Below are 20,261 nucleotides of genomic sequence, written 5' to 3'. Positions count from 1 at the left end.
TTAAATTTATTATAGAATATATTTTCATAAGATACTCATTTTATGTCATAGATTACTAAGAAGTGCTGTATTCTAAGATTTATAGTCAAAATTTTATGTTCTTTTTATAAAGCTAGTCAAATTTAAAAAAAAAGTTTGATTAATATAGATTCTAGGAGTTGAAGATTTTAAAGACAAAGGGAGTACTCAACTAGAGTAATACTAGTTAATAATAATTATGACCAATTAGACAGAACAATCACTAAGGATGATGATCTCACTGCGCCCGACTCGCAACAGATGGCCCAAAAAATAGGCACCGAGAAATAATGCCGGGAGACGTTTGTACTGAGGACTTGTTTAGTTCCGAAAAAATTTTGCAAATTTTTTCAGATTCTCCGTCACATCGAATCTTTAGACGCATGCATGTAGTATTAAATATAGACGAAAATAAAAACTAATTGTATAATTTGGTCGGAATTGACGAGACGAATCTTTTGAGCCTAGTTAGTCCATGATTGGACGATATTTGTCAAATACAAACAAAAGTGCTACAGTACCTGTTTTGCAAAAATTTTTGGAACTAAACAAGGCCTGAAATTCAAAGTACTCCAGAAAATGAAAGGGGGCGGGTGATGTCACGATGATTCATGTGGCGAAATGCTACGTGTACTACGCTGCTATCCAACAGTCAACTCTCTAGAAGAGCTAGGCTGAATGTACTACGTATAGCAATTAATTTCAGAACTCACGATGACCATGCAAGCATTATGCTTTTCTCAAGATCTGCATGCAGTATTCTCAAAAGACGCTTATAATCTTTCGCAAAAGAAAAAAAGAAAAAAGAGATGCTTATAATGACAGAGTGTGTGTCGTGCTTATAGAAGTTATTATGGATCAGGTCGGAGTATTTCTCAGGTTTTCTTATGTTAGCTCACGTTATGTCGGTTATAATATGGATCGAAAATTAGTGTGTCCCAAACCGGCTGAGCTTGCCCTCTTTTTATTACCCGTGGCCGTGGTAGCATCGGTGCCCTCTTCTTCCCCGTGGTCCATGATTAGCGTGTTTGCTAATCACACTTGGAACTTGAGAAGTCGAATTCAGCGCACGCACTGCATGCATTAGCGTGGTCAAGCAGCCAAAGTTTGATGATGGCGTCAGTGCAAAGTCCGGTCCTGATATTACGCCGAAAGAAGATTCTGTGAGCAATTATATCGCGAAAAATAATCGGTCACGGTGTTCTTCAGGAGCTTGAGCAATAGTCTCCGATCCCCTACTCCATTCGCATCCTCCTCCTCCTTATCAAAAACCAATAAGCCAGGAAATTAAAGATCTGGCTTAATTGGTTGGTTCCATGCATGTCCACGAACAAACAGGAGTACAATAATCGATTCCATAAGGATGAATTCGTGTGTCAACCAACACCCACGTAAAAGGATAGTAAAAAAAACAAGTCAAGAAATGCGCACTGAATTCGTAAATGAAAAAGGGAATGCATTGTCATGTTTCGAGTGTCGGAGATGCTCCTACCAGTAGTTGTACTGCATGCCCGACTACGTACGTTACCTGCAGCACTGAATTTGAGATCTAAAGTCAACTGTCTAGAATATCCACGCTGAATAATTGAACATTTCAAAAACTCGTCATGGTCCTGCAAGTGTGCCTAGGCCTTGTTTAGTTCTCAAAAAAATTTACAAATTTTTTTAGATTTCTTGTCACATCGAATCTTGCGGCATATGCATGAAGCATTAAGGCCTTGTTGAGTTCCCAAAATTTTTCAAGATTCTCCGTCACATCAAATCTTGTGGCATATGCATGGAGTATTAAATATAGATTAAAAAGATAATTAATTGCACAGTTTACCTGTAATTTACGAGACGAATCTTTTGAGCCTAGTTAGTCCATGATTGAACAATATTGTCAAATAAAAACAAAAAGTGCTACAGTAGCCAAACCCAAAAGTTTTCGCGAACTAAACAAGATCTAAATATAAATAAAAGAAATAATTTGCGAGACGAATCTTTTAAAGTGCTACAGTGTCTATTTTGTAAATATTTTTGAAACTAAACAAGACCTAACAATTATGACGGTGCGCTGGTTGTCTCGTTTTGTGAGCAAAATGTAGCTAGTTTTTCTTTCTACTTCTTTTAGGGGTCAATTATAGAAGTCAAAAAAAATAGTACACTAACCTCCAAATGCTGCTATATTTTCAAACTGTGAATCTGATTTATTATCAGTAAAATGAGATCCATATATCACTACATATTAGTGTAATTTTATTAGAAGACATAAATTACTTACATCAATATAGAAACATGACATTATAAAAGCAGTTAAGATGCTTATAAGTTATTTATATTCCAGAGTCCAGACTCATCTACGGTCTACAAGAGAAACATTTACTTGTTCCACTTTGTTGGATTCATCAGCGTTTTTTACAACAAACTATCATCAGAACTTACATAAGTGATGTCTTGGTTTGATGGGCTAATGAAAGGAATATAAAGATGCGATCAGATTTTAATTTTCAAAATTGCTGCAGGACCATCAATTACAAAAAGAAGGGAAAGGGGCAAGATGAATGTACAATGCGAAGGCAATGTACATTGTCAAAATAATACTGCAGTAATAGTCAGTTATCACCGCGAAAAGAATTATCAAACAAGAGACCAAAAGTCGACCCTGTCATACCAGTCAAACCCATTGAAGTAAATTCGTCAGTGACGAATGATCACAAAAATTACACATCTGTATAATTATGTTTCGCATAGTAAGTGAACTCAAAATTTGCTTACAAAATAATGCCAGGGGCGAGGGCTTTTTCCCGGCATCTGATTTTCCTTGCCTACAAAATTGCTACATGGTGTTTGTGTACAACCTAAAACACATGGTGTTGCGCTCTGAAGAACCAATGAACATGTGAGCAACACGTGAACAAGATTTTTCTGCTATAACTATCAAGATGAGGGGTAAAGAATTGGCACATGATGCCATACTTGAATCATGATCTCTTCACAACTGCCACTGCAAAGTGAGGGTGGTGTGTAAACTCAAACGAGACCCTCAGAGATGGATCGCCAGCTCCAACTTGGTTGATAATATTTAGGGCTATCCTGTTGTGCTCAGCTACCTGCTCTATACGACGGACCTCGGCAAGTTTTTCTGATTCACTTGCGAAACTGCCCCTTAGAGAGGGGGCTATCTTCTGAATTTCCTTGAAGAAGTTGTATTTCACCAAATCCTGTGACAAAAAGTGATATCGAGGCTTAGTCAAGCTAAGCAGATGAGAGAACTGATAAAAGGGATTTCAGTAGCGAACACTCACCGATATGCCTGCCCGGGAAGATGATTCCTTAAAACTATAGAAGGAAATGTGCTCAGGGACTCGAGCTTTCAGAAGAAGATCAAAGTGCTGCATGAATCTCTGTGAAGAGTGATTGAGATTATGTCAGACTCGTTCAAGCCATATTTAAAAGGATGTTAGAAGTCACAACAATAAATCCAATCACACCTCTTGTTCAGTGTTAAAGATACTTGGTAATTGGAATGACCTACTTTCGTTTCTGAGAACAGCTAGCATCTGCATTAGCAATAAGAGAGTTATTGTTCAGTTTCATAGAAGATAGTTGTACAAATGCATGTTTTGCACTGGAATGATTTCCAAATGACCATATTTTTCCATATGTACCATTGAGAGTCCCTCTGATAGCAAGAGATAGCATTGAAGCAATAAACAAGAGGATGAAAATGTTATATCCCGAGCTGAATCCTTTGAGTGATCCTTCTTCTTTTTCCCCTTTCTTCGTGCTGAACATTTGACAATACATGTTAAGTTACACAAAATTTTACTAAAAGGAAGCCATCACATATTAGTGAAAATGGCATGGCATCCATTTAAATGGTGGAAGAGACAAAAACAAATGTTTAACTGTAAATAGACAACCAAACAGCCGCTACATCATGTTTTTTCATGTGATGTAATTTCAGGGGAAGAGGCTCCTCTGACATCAAATCAGAGAGATCAGATCTCAGCTATCGTCCTCTGATGTCTGTCAGAGGAGCTTTCTTCGGTTTCAGGTACTGTTCTGCTTTATTTGCCATTGGGCCATAATTTGACTCAAATCAATCGTGCAGCATATGGGACCACCATTTTTAAACAGCTATGAAGCATGCATACTCTGCTTTATTTTAACACGTGAGCATTTGACATAGAACTGGACTGCATATTTTGTAAACTGTATGTTCTCAATTTTGTAATTCTTAATCAATTTTTCCATTAAGTTTTCCTCTTTCTGTAATTACTAATCACTTACAATTACAACCAAACTTCAAAACACAGTTAACATAAAAGCAACAAAACATCTGATAGATATTACTCCCTCTATCTTAATTTATAAGGCATTTCAAGAATCTTGGAAAGTCAAAGCATCTTTAAGTTTGACCAAATTTATATAATAAGATAATAACACTTATGATACCAATTAAGTATCATTAGGTTCTTCATTAATTATATTTTCATAATATATATCTATTTAATTTGATAAATCTTTGTAATTATTTCTATAACTTTGGTCAAACTCGAGATGTTTTGACTTTCCAAGATTCTTGGAATGACTAATAATTTGGGATGGAGGAAGTAGTAACCAAGTCACCTTGAATGCTACGTGGCCATCCTATTTTAGTGTCTATTACATGTCTAATATGAGAGCAGGATCACATGTGACATCAAAACTTACAGGTTTCGCTAATAGCAAGAACTCGTAACTGCATCTTTTCTATTAGCTTTGTAAGCACCACATACATGTACCAGTACACCATACAATATTCGCCTGGAGAATATAGGTCAAGTTCGAAACCCAATGTGAGAAACCGAAAAGCAACCCAGTATGCATGCTCCTGAGTCCAAATAAGAAGTTGCTTTGATACTCTCATGCACATATTCTGCACACCAACCAAAGCACGTTGAACAATGACAAGTATATGAAAGTGATATTTATCTCAGAAAGCACATTAAATCAGAGATACCTCATTCTGCAAGACATTTCTAGTTTCACCGAACTCTCTTTTCAGAGCAAGCTCCAACTGCCACATGTATAAGCACAAAACATTAAAAGTGCAAAAGCAACATCATACACATGGGAAAGAAGCACTCAAATACTCAAACTATCGTAGTCAAGGAATAGTCACAAACTATTTGAGTATTGCAACTACACCTAGAAGTAGCTAGAAATATACAGAAGAGATATCATAGCAGGTTTGCAACATCCTGGTATGCCTTTATAGCAGTTATTAAAACATCAGTAGAAAAAATTCATCTCCTGATAAGTTTTTAAAAGAACAGGTCAATGAGAAAACATCAAAACTTGCTACTTTGGGTCCACGAGAAATCTAGAATACATTATTCGTGTTCTTGAATATCAGCTACAACCCCTTTTTTCACCTTGCCGCTCTTGGGTCTAGCATGGGACCTTCTTCAACGCTCCAAAATTTAATATGTCGTTGGCAGTGCAATGGACTACTATTTATTCGTACTAACTACTAAGAAAATTTTATTTAGACAACTGAGTTTTCTCAGCTTGTTTATGACACAACCAAATTTGTTTACTGTGCCTGACGTGATTCTTTTGCCAACACGAAAGCATAACTTACGTCTACTAATGTAAGCTGAGGAAAGAAGAAATAAGCAAAACACCATTAATTTCACACACCTGTATGGAAATAGTACTCCAATCCTGTAAACTCTTCCCAAGCTTGCGCCGTTGCCATGCAGTGTTTGTACAAAGAATTTTTATCAAGTTGACAACTAACTGCAATGTCATCATATTAATTAATCAGTCATAATTCCAGATAAATGAAGATTCAAAGTAACCATCAACAGAAGAGAAGAATGATCCTGGTGTCTGACCTGACCTAGCTGCACAACAAACTCATTCATCTGAAATTCCTTATCTCCAATAATGTCCGGTAGTGATAAAGCCCTTGAAATGACATCAGAAAACAAGTGTTCACCATAAAGTTTGCCATCTTGGACCAATAAAGTCTGCATCACGGCCATTTTTGGATCATTGTTAATGCAAGAAAGAAGCAGCGAATGAGATGTAGTAAAAGAATTCAAAGACTGCACGTTGTACAGGATGAAACAAATCATGTTTCTAAAAGATAAATGAACCATACTAAATTTTCAACCAAATATACAAAAGATAAAATCTTCCCTCGCTTTATTAATCCAAGACTTTCATAACATAAGACATCACTAATGTTTGATTATAGCATAAGACTTTTATCAGTGAGATATTAAAACAGTAAAAGAAGCAAACGATTACCTAACATTAAATTGCAAGTTAGTCATACACTACCAACTGCTGTAGTGCAGATGGCCCACGAAGAATGTAAGTATGACCCACCTGAAGAAATGCTCTAGGAACCAAATCTGGCACTGTTTTTTGGAACTGTACAATAAAGTAAAGCACATTCTCAAGCACAGGATCGAGCGACGAAGTGCAGATGACATCAAGATCATGCAGAAGCCTCTCAAAGTACCTGATGGCCTGAAACATAATTATTACAGCATTACATGGGAAGCTGCAAAAGTGTGTCCATCTTTCAGATGTGATTCAACAAAACATAGAAACTTCAAGAATAATTAAGGTAGGAACTTGGAGCACAATTAATGCCTAATTCATACTTACATCGCTCCAGCTAAGTACTTTTACCGCACGTGGTGGTGTGGGACTCAAAAGTCTGCTGTTTAAGCTAACATCAAAGCCAACAGGTTGACAACCAGAAGCAGTGGTGCAGTTTCCATCACCTTGCTGTAACGTAGTGCTGGACTGGGACTTGAGAAACTCCCGAGACTTAAGCATCAAATTAAGCTCTGTCAAGCATGAAGCAACATGCTTCCGGGCCAACTCCAATCCTCTTCCATGAGGTTTCCTCATGCACATAACAACATGGTAGAAATGCTACAAAACCACCAAAAAAAGGTGATGGAGGCATTGAAAGATGAAAGGAAAAAAAAACTTCTATACAACATCAGAAATGATCCTACAACTGAAAGGCATTGAAAAATAAATGTGTAAGGCAATTGCAAGCGTAATAGTTTGTCCTTTTCCTTCATTTCGTCACTGGATAAGGAGAGAAATCAAGAAAAGGCCAACAGTTTCATGTTATTTCTCAAAAAAAAAAAGATTCTATCATGAAATTGTACATGCTTACTGTGAAATCAGTACATACGTAATAACAGAAGATGAACATAGATAAACAAACTGCTTTCAGAAATGCATTTGTTAATTGACAACAATCAGAAAAAAACAGTCAACCATTTTTTAACAGAATTGAACAGGAAATAAGGGTTAAGACCTTACGAAAACGTAATCTGCATAACAGAGCTCTGCAGTAATCCTCTTCCAGATCAGGATTATCCTGCAGGGATTCAAGACCTGCAGCAATAAAATATTCCTAGTCAATATCAGGACATCAACAATCTTCATATATTGATTAAAAAAAGAATATATTGGTTTTCATTCATTTATATTTATATAGTCAACATAAGACAAAATCAAAGTATATTGAGCTTGTCAAAGTAATAATCCAATTAATTACCTCCTCATTCTCAATGTAGGCTTCTGCACTTTTTTTTAACTTATTTAGTATTTTTATGTCAAACCATTCTAAAGACTGAGCTAGAAGTACTTAAAAGTGAAGGACCTAGTTGAGTGTTCAGAAACTTTGCATACATGCATGAGAATAATTTGATGCAAATTAATTAGCAGTTAGCGCGATTTCAAGATTGAACTAAAGAAAATTGAGCTAAAACAAAGCACATATAGTTTCTCCTATCTTCAGTAACTGGCAACAATTCTTTTCTTCTTCTTTTTGCATCAGGGAAACTTAATATACAACAATTATTCAAATTGGAGCAGTTTCAACAATACTAATGATACTCATGACATTAATAAACCGAGAAAACCAGAATAAGATTATATAGCACATACACTTAATACTGATACCTTCTAGTGTTTTTTTCTTGGACAATGCCTGGGCTTTACATGCACGTAATTGACGAGATATTGTCTCTTCAACCGAGTTTAGAATTGACAGGCACTTTTCATCACCTTCATCTCTCAAAGGCAGCCCAAAAGACATAGTAAAGAGATCCTCTTCCTACAGATACATGAAAAAGGATTTGTCTCACAAGTGGAATCATGGAGTTACAACTGCACAAAAGATGTTGATATCTCGCATATCAGGTTAAACACTAATAAAAACTGATGCTCATATTGGCGTATGAATTATGTACAGCAGATCTCACACATTACAGCACTGCACCCTAAAGCACTAAATATAGCTTCCCTCCATAATCACTTCTGCAACTAAAAAAGTAAGAAATGTAGGAAACATTCAGAGACTAATGAAATCTACTCCAGTACTCCACATGCAAGCTATCAGTCACTAGCTGTCTAACAAGGTTATGGACAACATATACTAAAAACTAAATGAGAACATATCTAGTGCAAACCACAACCTCTGTGAAAACCTGTGCAAACCATGGCAAAAAAGTCATCTAAATTCACCAAAAAAATCACACATGTAGATGATATGATGATACACAACCCTGTAAAATATCTTATCCAAACTCGAATTCATTTGTGAGATATAAAAATAACAAATTTCTAGCAAATTCTGTGGACACCTTTCTCGCTTGAAATTTGTTATTTTTATATCTCACAAACAAAGTTGAGTTTGGACAAGATATTTTACAATGTTGTGTATTATCAAATCATCTACATGTGCGATTTTTTTGATGAATTTAGACAACTTTTTTGCCATGGTTTGCATAGGTTTTCACGGAGGTTATGGTTTGCACTAGATATGTTCCCAAACTAAATTGCACAAATCTAGAAACAAAAATGTTAATTTGTGCGACTCATTTGCAAGGAGATGCTAGCTTACAAAAATAACTCGTCAAGGTGATTGTCTTCAGATCCAAACAAGTTAAGCAGCATGGCAGATTAAAGCAATTTTCAAGAAAGGGTTTAGTGGAGATAGTGAAATAAGGAGGCTATAAAGAACGAACTTTGTCAAGATAGTCAATATGCATAAATTATTTCTAGAACCATCAAATTTCATATTCTTGACATGCCGTAGATTATGGATAAAAGTAACCAGAGAAAAATGGAGATAGATAGCATCCAAGGTCCAACACAGTACCTCATGAGTTCGGGCAGTAGAAACAACAGAAATGACAGCATTACAAGTAGCACGCAAAATCCTGCAAAAGCTATTTAGTACAGCATGCGATGAAGTTCTCTCCATTCTCATAAGGTAGATACATGTAAATACAGTCTGAGCTAGAGTGTGCCCCTTGTGCCATGTTGCCTGATAAATAAAGCATTAAAATATGTGGTTTAGTGAAATTGAAAAGGTTGCACATATTACATGCAAGAGGACTTAAGTACCTCACATGAGAAAAGATGATCCATGACATCAATAGAGCGTTGAACATCAAGTGTCCTGTCCAAGCTAAGTGGGATTGGTGCAACACCATCTTCTATGGCCTCTTCAACGGAGTTGTATCGACTTCTCTCAATTCCAGAATCCATTTTTGGATCCATTATCTATCAGGACGGAGTACTACTGAGAACTAAAATCAAGCAATAGATTGGAACAATAAAACAACAAACCATTGAAGTGCCTCACTCAATGGACCTCACCAGTATGATGTTTGGCTTAGTCATTATGACATTAGCATTATGAACTAAAATGCCCTTTGAAGCATTCATTAATATTTTGAAAGGTTCCTTAAACATGTCTTCCCTTTTGATCCATACCACATTTTGAATTGCCTACTTACATGCATGCTTTGGATTTTGAAATAGTGAGCGAGTTCGCTCGCAGAGTATGTAATTAATGTTCTGTCTCATAGTTTTCAATGAAACTGACATCAGTGAGAAGAAAAAAAAACTGACCAAGCCAATCAAAATTTTTTAAAAAAAATTGCCTATCACATCAATGAGTGAATTGTCAAGAGATAGCTTTTCACAAGGATGCATGCATCCAGATCCTCAAGTGACCCAAAAAGTTGAGTGACAGTCAAGAAAAGCAACTCAGGTGACCGAGAAAATACTATGTCTACAAGGAAAAGATCAACCAATTGCTAAATCATAATAATAACTAAATGCACAAAATAGTTCAGTAAAACAAGAGCATCATGAGCCTTGATATCCACAATGCAGAATAGAAAGGAAAAAGGAGATGAAGCACAATCAAATAGCAGGGGATGTGGTGCAGGCTTACTTCCAATGCAGACATTGCAGCAAATAGACTAAAGTTTTCTCCATGTACAAGTTCCCCATCCTGGAGATCTACAAGCATGAACAGTCAGTAGGAGACAAAATAAAAGATAAGTTAGCTATTAGATCTGAGCATAGGCTCAACTCTCAGCTGTCTGTTTCTATCAGTACGGACAGAGTCTGAGATGCATCTAAATCCAGCATCAACATTTCCCATAGTGGACTTTGGCAACAAGCAGCCCTAGAAAACGACAAACCATCCCCACTTGAGATTGAACTAACTAATTAGTTTTGAAAAAAGAAGACTGCACTTCTACCAAATTGTAAAATATTTTAAAAAGTGCACAGATATATTTTCATGTGCAGCATTTTAACTTGATTACTTTCTCGAAATATGTTGTTCAAAGCGCCAATAATTTGTACATAAATGTTTGAATATAATAATTCTATATTTATAGAAAAGTCACTTCCCAAACAAACTTCACGAAAGCACCATGAGGCAAAGGATACATAATGGAAGATCAGAAATTTTGAGCTCAATTTGAGCCAGGGGGGTTTGCACAGGAGCCTTGCCACCCACAAACTTGGTCATTCCCTAAGTGATCGCATCTTATACTTCGCTTAGTTACAGAACTAATCCTCAAATAGTGCCTCCAGGCACATAAGCAGACAAGAGAGGAACATCAAGTTTGCTTCTCTTACTGCACATATACCAGTAGGCAGTAGCTCTGTTGCAACCCAGGCACCTCAATGACTAACCAATGCTAGTCAAAAGACCTTCCTAATTTGTAAAACAGATCCATTAAAATCCATACAGCCCTCCTAAAACCCTTAATCCATCCCTAAAAGGGAAGGTTGGTTACATGTTATCAATCATGAATTGAGAAAATCAGTAACTCTCGGGGCATGAAACTACATGTTCTCGATTCTCAGGTCTTTCAACGACACATCACTTACAGGTTACCTCAGAATGGGCAGGTGTTTGAATCTAGCGTTTAAAATGCAACGTAAAACAAACACCAAATCCTAGGACCTAGACAACGCATTCTACAGAATATCCCTATTGCCAGTACAGTTCTCCCACTGCAACGGCAACCCATTCATATTTACTATTGAATCAAACACAGTATGCGTGTTTTTTTCTCTACGGTTTAAAATTGACTGGGTACATCCCATATGCTGCTGACACCAAAATCTCCTGAAGCAACCAAGCATCTCGCATTGCTCGGTGCAAACCAAAACGAGAAACCGTCCACACCAGTATCCACATACACCGAGATCTACACGCACGATCCACCGCACAACAGAGCCTGCATGCAAGGCCTCCGAACAACAGAGACTAGCACGTTTCACATCAGCAAACAGCAAGGGGAAGGCTCTGCCTCGAGGTTTACCACAGCAAGCGGCGGCGAGGAGCGGCGAGACGTCAGCCCAGACGCCCTGGTCGCTGGACGAGGGTATGGAGGGGGGCGGCGGCACGGCGGCCGCAGAGGACGAGGATCTCGCCTCCATGGAAGAGAAGCGGGCGGCGGCGGAGATCTGGAGCCGCGTCCGAGGTCCGAGGGATAGGTCGCGTCCCTTTCGCGCTCCTTGGCCACGGCGGCGGCGTCGGCGGCGGAGGGGTTCGGGGGTGAGAGGTTTTTACTGGTTGCGTGGTAGTGAGGGGCAGCGAGACGAGGAAGCCGAGCCGCCGGCCGAGGACCGCAGGTCGGGTCGGATTGGTCGTGGAGCCTCCTCGTTCTGATATAGCAGTCTTCAAATCAAAATTAGGCCTTGTTTAGTTGTTAAAAGTTTTTGGATTTTGACACCGTATTATTTTTATTTATATTTAATAAATATTATTTAATTATAGACTAATTAGACTTAAAATTTGTCTCATAAATTATAGATAAATTGTGTAATTAGTTTTTGTTTCTATTTATGTTTAGTGTTTCATGTATGTGCTACAAAATTTGATGTGACGATGAATCTTGAAATTTTTTTTGAATTTTTGGGTGAACTAAACAAGGCCTTAGTAGAATTTCTATCAAAATGATACTTCGAGTACTGCAATGATAATGTGAGTACCAAATTACAAACGGACAATGCATTTTTTTTGTGCTCTAGCATGATTATCATATGGTTCATGCATTTTTTACAAAAATTATGGTTTCAGCTTATTTGTTTGAGCTTATCAGCCGAATCTATTAGTCATTCAATAATATTTTTTTCTCACAACAAATCAACCGACAAATATTTTCTAACATGACTTATCAACTAAACGAACAAGACGGACGAAACTACAGACTAACGATGATGTATTGGTATAGTACTACATAAAAGCTACATTCCACTCGAGTATTCTAGCAAATCTACAAATTGATGATGACATAAATGGTATAGTGCTACAGAAAAGTTACATCTCACTCGAGAGGAATACTCAGATTCTTTTTTTTTCTCTTCTTCTCAATCTCTGACGCATACTCTAGCAAGATTGGCATATGGTTCACGCTTTTTTTACAAGAATTATGGCCAAGTTATGTCAAGCACAAACAAGAATTTTTGTAAAGCTACAAATTGGCGATGACGTAATGGTATAGTGCTATAGAAAAGCTACATCTCACTTGAATGTTGGAGCACTTGATTCTTCTATCTTCTCTTCGTCTCCCTCTCTTCTTCTCCATCTTTGACATCTCCTATTGGCTTAGAAGATATTTTGGACAGCAGCAATGACGCCACCGCCGATGGAGCGAGCAGCGAAGGCAGCGCCTGAGCCAGATTAAGATAGAGGCAACCATGGTCATGACAGTGGCGTGAGAGGGGAAGAAGATCGTCGTGGGCACGATAGGGTCTCATTAGAGGCCCATGACAACAAAGCTCCAACAAAACAAGGTGTTAAGAAAAGAAATCTGAGTGTTATAGGACCAATACACTCGAGTGATCATAGACAGATTCTAGTACTATCGCATCTGTTACTTCACATCCCTTGTCGGCAAATTCAGCGGGAGAACTAAGGCCGTGTTTAGTTTCGGAAGGAAAAAATTTCACGTCACTGTAGCACTTTCGTTTGTTTATGGTAATTATTGTCCAACCATGGACTAACTAGGCTCAAAAAATTCATCTCGTAAATTCTAACCAAACTGTACAATTAATTTTTATTTTCGTCTATATTTAATACTTCATACATACGTCTAAAGATTTGATGATGGGGAATCTTAAAAAAAATTAAGTTTTGGGGTGGAAGTAAACAAGACCTAAGGGCAAGAAGAAATCAGTTGTTAGAGAAGGCTGCAGCTCCTAGCAAGACAAGGAAAAACATAGGCATCTAGACTCCAGAGAAATGGTTATTACAAACAGCTTCAAATACAGCATTGCAATACTGGATCGAGCCATCTCGGGCCTGAGCGTTTCTCTTCTTGCCCTTGCTCTTCTTCTTATAATTAGATTTGGCCAAAAGAAGGGCAGATTTGTTCACCACCTCTATGCCTTCACCTTTCTCTTCTTGCCCTTGCCCTTGCTCTTCTTCTTAGATTTGGCCTTGGTGGTTGCTTTGCTCTTGTAGTCAGGAGCTTTGTACTCTGGCACATCGCGAAGCCCCAGCTTTGACAGAACAAGACAGTACGAATCCCAGTCGGTTCTGCGCAAGTATTTCAGGTATTTCTTCCTCCTTTGGACCATCTCCTGAAGCCCCTTCCTAGAATGTTTATCCTGCATCATAACACGGTGCACGAATTACTTCTCTGAATCAAGATTAAACAGTTCCAAAAGCATTGCTGCCAGATGTTGCAGTGAAACAGCACACTAAATCATAAGGAGGACCTAGGATTTTGCATACCTTCTTGTGTAGAACAGCTGACAGATGCTTGATTTTCAGAGTCAGTTGGGCAACTGGAAACGAAATATGGACATATCAGTAACACGCATGATTCACATACAAAAGGCATTGAGCCACAAGGGCATACAAATATACAATGCTCGACATCTTTAAACGTACATCAGAGCGCTATCAGACCTCATGTAGAAAAATAAATAAATTAAAGAGATACAAGGGATTGACAAAGCAGAAAGGTGTGTACTGTTTAGTTCATATATAGCTACAGGTTTGTTTCAGATATAAGAATCAAATAACAACCAATAAAGGTAAACAAACACAGAATCGTGGACAGGGTTAAGTGTTTACTTCAAACTCAAGAAGAATAAAGTGAGTTTACTTTGAACTCGTGCAGAACCACAGTCACTCTCGGACATCTTGAACTCGTCCCTCACCCTTTGGAGCTCCAATTTCATCTTCTCTTCGGATGACATATGATCTGGACGGAAGTACTGAAGATAACAGCTTTGATCAGCAGTAGTAGATCACATCCTATCCTAAGACTGTAAATAAGCTAAGGAATTACTTTGATAAAAGGCCAATCTCACTCACCTTCTCTAACAACTCCTCCTGCGGAGGCCGATCCATGTAGTCCAGCTGGCCGCCAAGGTTCAGCAGTGAACTCATGTTTACCAGCGGAGCCGGTTTTCTTTGTTTCTGCAGGTTCTCAATGCCACTCCGGAGTTCGGAATACGGGTGCCTGGCAGTGGCACTGGCAAACCGGTACTCCTGCTTCTCCAACTCTGCCAGCTTGGCGATACGCCCCTGCAGCTCCGTGAGCGAGAACCACTCCTTGCCGTCTTTGCCCGCACCCACAGGCCGCAGCTCCCCTAGCCTCTTCCCAAGCTCTTCGTGGCTGTAGTGCCTCTTAAGCGCAATGGCAGAGCCCTTCTCTTCCTGCCCCGCACCCACAGCCTTCGAGTTCCTCTCTAGCTCCGGGCGGAAGGTGCTGCTCGGCAAAGGGGTCATTAAAGGCTTCGACGAACGGGGGGCCTTGAGGCTCCCTCGGACGGCATCGAGGCCGAGCACCCCCTGCCCGGCGTTGGGGCCCTGGGCGACGCTGGCATTCTTGAACAGGTCCGCGAACAAGGGGGACGCTCCGGGAGCGGAGGGTGACGAGGCGGCTCCTGGAGAGGAGGTGGAAGGCACGCCGCCGGTTGAGCGGAAGTTCAGGATCATCCGGCGGATGTCTTCAGGGGTCCGTTGCGAAGGAGGAGCTCCGCGCGAGGGGTTGGGGCGGGGCAGGTTCGTCGGGATCCGGGGCGGAGAGGGCGACGCGGGAGACGTGTGGAGACTATCTCTGATGTCCTGGAAGGCCGAGGACGCCGGGTTCCGCGGCGCGCCAGGGTTTGGGGAGGAAGAGGAGGATGGGGACTGGGCGGCTTCGGGGTCGTTCGCCGGAGGTGGGGGCGGACGGAACGGCGGGTAAGAGGACGAGGAGGAGAAGGCACGGGTGGCGGGGAGAACGGTTCTCCTCCGCGCGGTGATCCGTAGCAGCGCCATGGCGGCGGGCGGGTGGAGCTGGGCTGGGGGCTCCGCTTCTTCTTCATCCCGCTATAGGGTTTTGGTGAAGACGACGAGAGTGCCGACGAGCGGAGTGCAGGCACTGCTGGGCCGCTACGTCGTCGGCAGGAAACTGGGCTGAAGCCTGAAGCCTGAGCCTGCAGGCCTCGTGGCCCATCTCTTGAGACAGCCTTGATAGGGTGATGGTCTGACCGGCGGATGGCGGATCCGGGCCTTCGGGGTTAGCGAGCCACCACATGCGTGCACCAAAGCTGCTGCCTGCGTTCGTCAAAGCATGAAAGGCATATAAAACTTGTGCATATTCCGTGGATCTTTTTGCTCGTTGTGAGATCCGGATATACCGAGGAATGTATACCAGTAACACCAGTCACGCTAACATGTCCACGTCAGCAGAAGTACATCCTCCCTAGATTATATAAGAGCATAGAAAAAAAAAACACATTTGGTTTCTAATTACAACTTTATTTAGGACTATTTGGATCAGTCTAAAAACTCCATGGTTGAGCGACTCTGAAAACTTTTAGAGCACCTTTACACATGCTCCATCTCGAAATAAAATAAGGGGAACCTTCTTATGCATTTAGCTTTTCACTCCAAAATTTGGTGGAGTTGAGTTGTTTCGCAGGGAGTTAACTTCATGGAGCGAAAAAAAACATAAAGCGGAGGAGTTTGAGACAATGTTGTAGAGCCTATTTGGATCCTTGGAATTGATTCATTCTAATAATTACAATTTGATAATAGATTAATTAAGCTAATAAAATTGTATATGGAATATATTTGTACATTATTGTTAGCGATACAAGCAACACATTTTATAAAGACTTTTATATGTATGCCATTATAGAAGTTGGTAATTACCTATAAACTATTAAAAAATGAGCTCTCACATGTGCCATTGCAAACTCTTTTGCCATTCATGTCATTTCTGTCAGATTTAGCTTTAACGGTGCCAAATCGTGAGTGTGAAAAGTCAAAAATACCCTCAAGACTGAATATGTAATTAATTTTTTTGAGCATTTTAATAACCTCAAATGAAAAACTCAGAACTACAAAGTTGTAAATTTCGACAATATCTATCAGTTTTGTATAAAAATTATTTTAATTGAATTCCATACAAAAAATATATGATTTGATATGATTAATCTGTCTTAGGGAAAATATTTTTATACAAAATCAAATAAAAATTTTTTTATATAAATATTGTAGATCTCGACAAGATCTATGACTTTCTAGTTTAGAGTTTTTTCATTTGAGATCGTTAAGATGCTCAAAAAATAATTAGATATTTAGATATGAGGGTAGAATATCAAGCTTTAACTGAAATGACCTAATCAATTAAAGTACAGTAGATTCTAATTCCTCTCAAATAAAGAACCGACCCTTACTGAAAAATAGTTTAACCATCACGAGAGCCCGGCACGGCCAAACGGAAGTCTCCTGTCGTGGCATCCGACTTCATGAGTCATGATACGTGCGAGACTGGTACAGTCACAGCCAATTATGGCACTGCACAAATCGTATCAAAAACTACGTACATGTGTACATACTTTTTATTTACCATAATAACAGAATGTTTAATGCCTCTGATGATCGCATCTACTGAGCGCACCATTTTAATGCATCTCGAGATTCCAAGGTCACGTGCTCGCGGTGCCATTCAAGCCAAAGGTAAAACAGCCGCAGGCAGCAATCAGCCGATCACGCTTCGTAGCTGTCCTGCTTCTGTTTCTCGCGAGCATGCTCATTGCGCGGCGGGTGCGGAGCGCGGAAGCAGAGCCACCCGCGCGCGACCGGTAAAACGGCTCTGATTTCGCGGGACGACGCCGAGCTGAGGCCTTGTTTAGTTCACTCAAAAAAACCAAAAAGTTTTTAAGATTTTCTGTCACATCGAATCTTATGGCACATACATGAAATATTAAATATAAACGAAAATAAAAACTAATTATACAGTTTAGCTGTAAATCACGAGACAAATCTTTTAATCCTAGTTAATTTATAATTAGATAATATTTATCACAAACAAACGAAATTGTTACAATACCGAAAACTTTTCACTTTTTGGAACTAAACAAGTTGGTTTGGTTACCACTGTGTCACTTGCGGGTGCGCGCGTCGGCAGTATACTGTGCAGTAGACTAGTAGACTGTAGACGAGACGTGGAAACGACGAGCGAGATAAAAACGAGGCCTCGGGTGCCCTGTCTCCCCCCTTCTCCTCCATCTCCATGGAGGAGAGGGAGGGCTTCCTCCACGTGCTGCGAGCGCTGCGGGACGCCGCGCGGAGGGTGGAGGCCGGGGAGGTACGAGGGCCGGCGCTGCAGGCGCTCCTCGCGCTCGAGGCCGGCGCCGACGACCTCCTCGCCGGCGACCCCGATATCGTCTCCCTGCGCCGCCTGCTCTACCGGCTCAGAGCGCTGTCGTGCTCCCTCGACCTGTGCAGCGAGGGGGCAGCTGGCTCCGGCTCCCTGTCCCTTCGCGCGCGGTGCCGCCGGTGCGCCACGCAGAGGGCGGTCGCGCGCGTGGCTGGCGCCGTCGCCGGCGAGATCCAAGCGTGGGTCGACCGCGAGGCCATCGCGCGCCTCGTGGCCGCGCTGCGCGACGGAAGGGCGGACGCGGCGCGCGCGCTCCTCGCGGAGCTCGAGGCAAGGCTGGTGTTCTTGGGCGGGCGGTTCGACCCGCGGCTCCAGCGCGAGCTGCTTCGCCACGGCGTGTTCCCGGCGGTGGAGGCCGGGCTCGCGGACCCCGCCGTGGGCGACGGCTGCGCGGCCGCGGTGCTGGCGCTGGTGCGCTTCAACAAGGACGTGTTCGTCGGGCCCGTCCTCATGGGCCCCGCCGTCGGCGCGCTGGTTGAGTCCGCGTCCGCGTCCGGGTCCGGTTCCCCGGCGGCGCCGCTGCGTGCGCTCAACGGCCTGGTGGACGCCATCCGGAGCCCGCTGGTGGACGAGCTCCACGCGCGCGGCGAGCTCCCGCGGCTCGTCGCGCTGCTGTGCGCGCCCGACACGCGCGCCCGCGTCCCTGCGCTCGGCTTCGCGCTCCGCGTCGGGTACTACGGCCGCAAGGAAGTTGTGGACGCGCTCCTCGCCGAGGGCCTCGTGAAGCGCCTCCTCTGCCTGCAGCGCTCCGACCTCGGCGGCTTGCTCGCGGACACGGACACGGACGAGGACGACGACGGCTGCCCAAAGGCGGCGAAGCCCGACGACGCCAAAGCCGGCGGGTCCTTCCTCCTGGCCTGCCTCCCCACGGTGTGGCGGCGTCGCGAGGGCGACGGCGACGCGGACATGGATACGGAAGAGGGGCCGTTCGTGAGCGCGGTGGCGCGGTTCGCGGTGCAGGTGGAGGTGGGCGTGGGGCTGAGCCCCCGGGAGAAGCGCGAGATGAAGCTGGAGATCCTGCGGCGAGTGCGGGAGGCGGCCGTGTCGCCGGCCGAGGAGGCCACCGTGCTCGCCGAGGTGCTCTGGGGCGCCACGCCGTAGCCCGTAGCGGTGGCGGCGGCGCGGGCTCCTGGCTTCACCGATGACCGTTGACCCGCGGGTCCACGTGCCGCGTACGCTGTTTGCTGGACTTGTGGTTGGTGTGCGCCTTTCCTCTTGTCCTTTTTCCCTAGTTTTTCCTTTTGTTTGTAGCATAATATAGTTTTTCTTTTTGTTTGTAGCATAATATAGCTTTTTCTTTAGTTAATCTTTCTGTGAATATTGTTAGATATAGATAGATCTCCCGGTGTAGATAGGACTTGGTATACGGGAGACGACTCCAATCCATGTACGCACATATATATGGATGATGTACAAGAGAGTCAAGATGTAACCATTTTTTATAGCCTGTGAAAAGAAGTGGTAGGAGGAAATGGTTCATGATGCAATGACAGTGGTAGATTCTATTCTTTGAGATTGAGATACAAGGAGCGGTTAAAGTTGGTGCAAAGTACTTATACCCGACTATAAAACAGAGCAATTTTGTTTCAACACTCTCTTCCTATAACATAACAAACTAACTAACAAACAAACGTTGATGTCTCGTCGGCACCGTGAGAAGAAAGTAAAGAAACCAGACGTTTGATTTTGATGGAGTAGAATGGTCGCGAGGAGTTGGATTGGAACAAGACGTGTGGCTAACCCGGCAGAGTTCAATTTCCATACGCCGAGGCCGACGTTGCTGCATTTGGCGCGTAGATGTGCCAGTTTCTAGAGCGTACCGGGGCCATGAGGTTCGTTTCCAGGCTTTGCCAAATGTCCGTGGGGGTGTCGGAGCCTAGCACCGTTGCTGCAGGTCCATATACTACATGGCATGGCATCGATCGCTTTCGCCCGCGCGTCTTGATCCAGATCCACAACTAGACGGAGAAGCAGGCAGGCAGGGAGCCAACAAAACCGAGCGGAGAGCGCAGCTGCTGCTCCACTGATGCACAGCACAGTGGCGGCAACGCATCGGCCGCCGGTTTGTGCGGGGAAAGAGACAAGGCAATTGCGATGGAGCAGACGGGTCGCGGTGGATCGGCGAACGCGACCTGACCGAGACCGACGATGGGGGCCGGGGGCGGGCGTCGCGCAGGCGCAGGTGTGAAGTGCGGAGGAGAAGAATGCACCTGAAAAAGGCCACCCAAATTGATCCGATTCTGG

At 42.4% G+C, this 20,261-nt stretch overlaps 2 protein-coding genes across 4 annotated transcripts; both read right to left on the bottom strand.

Annotated features, from left to right (window-relative positions):
• On the bottom strand, positions 2,657–11,993 carry LOC8056400 (N-alpha-acetyltransferase 35, NatC auxiliary subunit). Of its 2 annotated transcripts, XM_021458598.1 has the most exons (16): positions 11,667–11,993; positions 10,277–10,344; positions 9,439–9,597; positions 9,191–9,358; positions 7,990–8,143; positions 7,340–7,419; positions 6,670–6,942; positions 6,385–6,528; positions 5,886–6,020; positions 5,689–5,787; positions 5,006–5,062; positions 4,717–4,921; positions 3,669–3,787; positions 3,492–3,560; positions 3,306–3,404; positions 2,657–3,221 (listed from the first exon to the last, which is right to left on the bottom strand). In XM_021458598.1, exons 1-16 carry the CDS (start codon positions 11,782–11,784, stop codon positions 2,982–2,984), a joined length of 2,187 nt encoding a protein of 728 aa, XP_021314273.1. In that variant the 5' UTR covers positions 11,785–11,993; the 3' UTR covers positions 2,657–2,981. The 2 variants fall into 2 exon arrangements, with proteins under 2 accessions (XP_021314273.1, XP_021314274.1); XM_021458599.1 differs by lacking the exons at positions 10,277–10,344; positions 11,667–11,993 and having other exon boundaries at positions 2,664–3,221; positions 9,444–9,585.
• On the bottom strand, positions 13,458–15,723 carry LOC8084657 (formin-like protein 3). Of its 2 annotated transcripts, none has more exons than XM_021458546.1 (4): positions 14,675–15,723; positions 14,432–14,574; positions 14,087–14,139; positions 13,458–13,959 (listed from the first exon to the last, which is right to left on the bottom strand). In XM_021458546.1, exons 1-4 carry the CDS (start codon positions 15,623–15,625, stop codon positions 13,955–13,957), a joined length of 1,152 nt encoding a protein of 383 aa, XP_021314221.1. In that variant the 5' UTR covers positions 15,626–15,723; the 3' UTR covers positions 13,458–13,954. The 2 variants fall into 2 exon arrangements, with proteins under 2 accessions (XP_021314221.1, XP_002452993.1); XM_002452948.2 differs by having other exon boundaries at positions 14,463–14,574; positions 14,675–15,712.

Source organism: Sorghum bicolor, chromosome 4 (genome assembly GCF_000003195.3).
Source record: "Sorghum bicolor cultivar BTx623 chromosome 4, Sorghum_bicolor_NCBIv3, whole genome shotgun sequence".
Taxonomy (NCBI): Eukaryota; Viridiplantae; Streptophyta; class Magnoliopsida; order Poales; family Poaceae; genus Sorghum; species Sorghum bicolor.
This window is presented reverse-complemented; position numbering and strand designations above follow the sequence as displayed.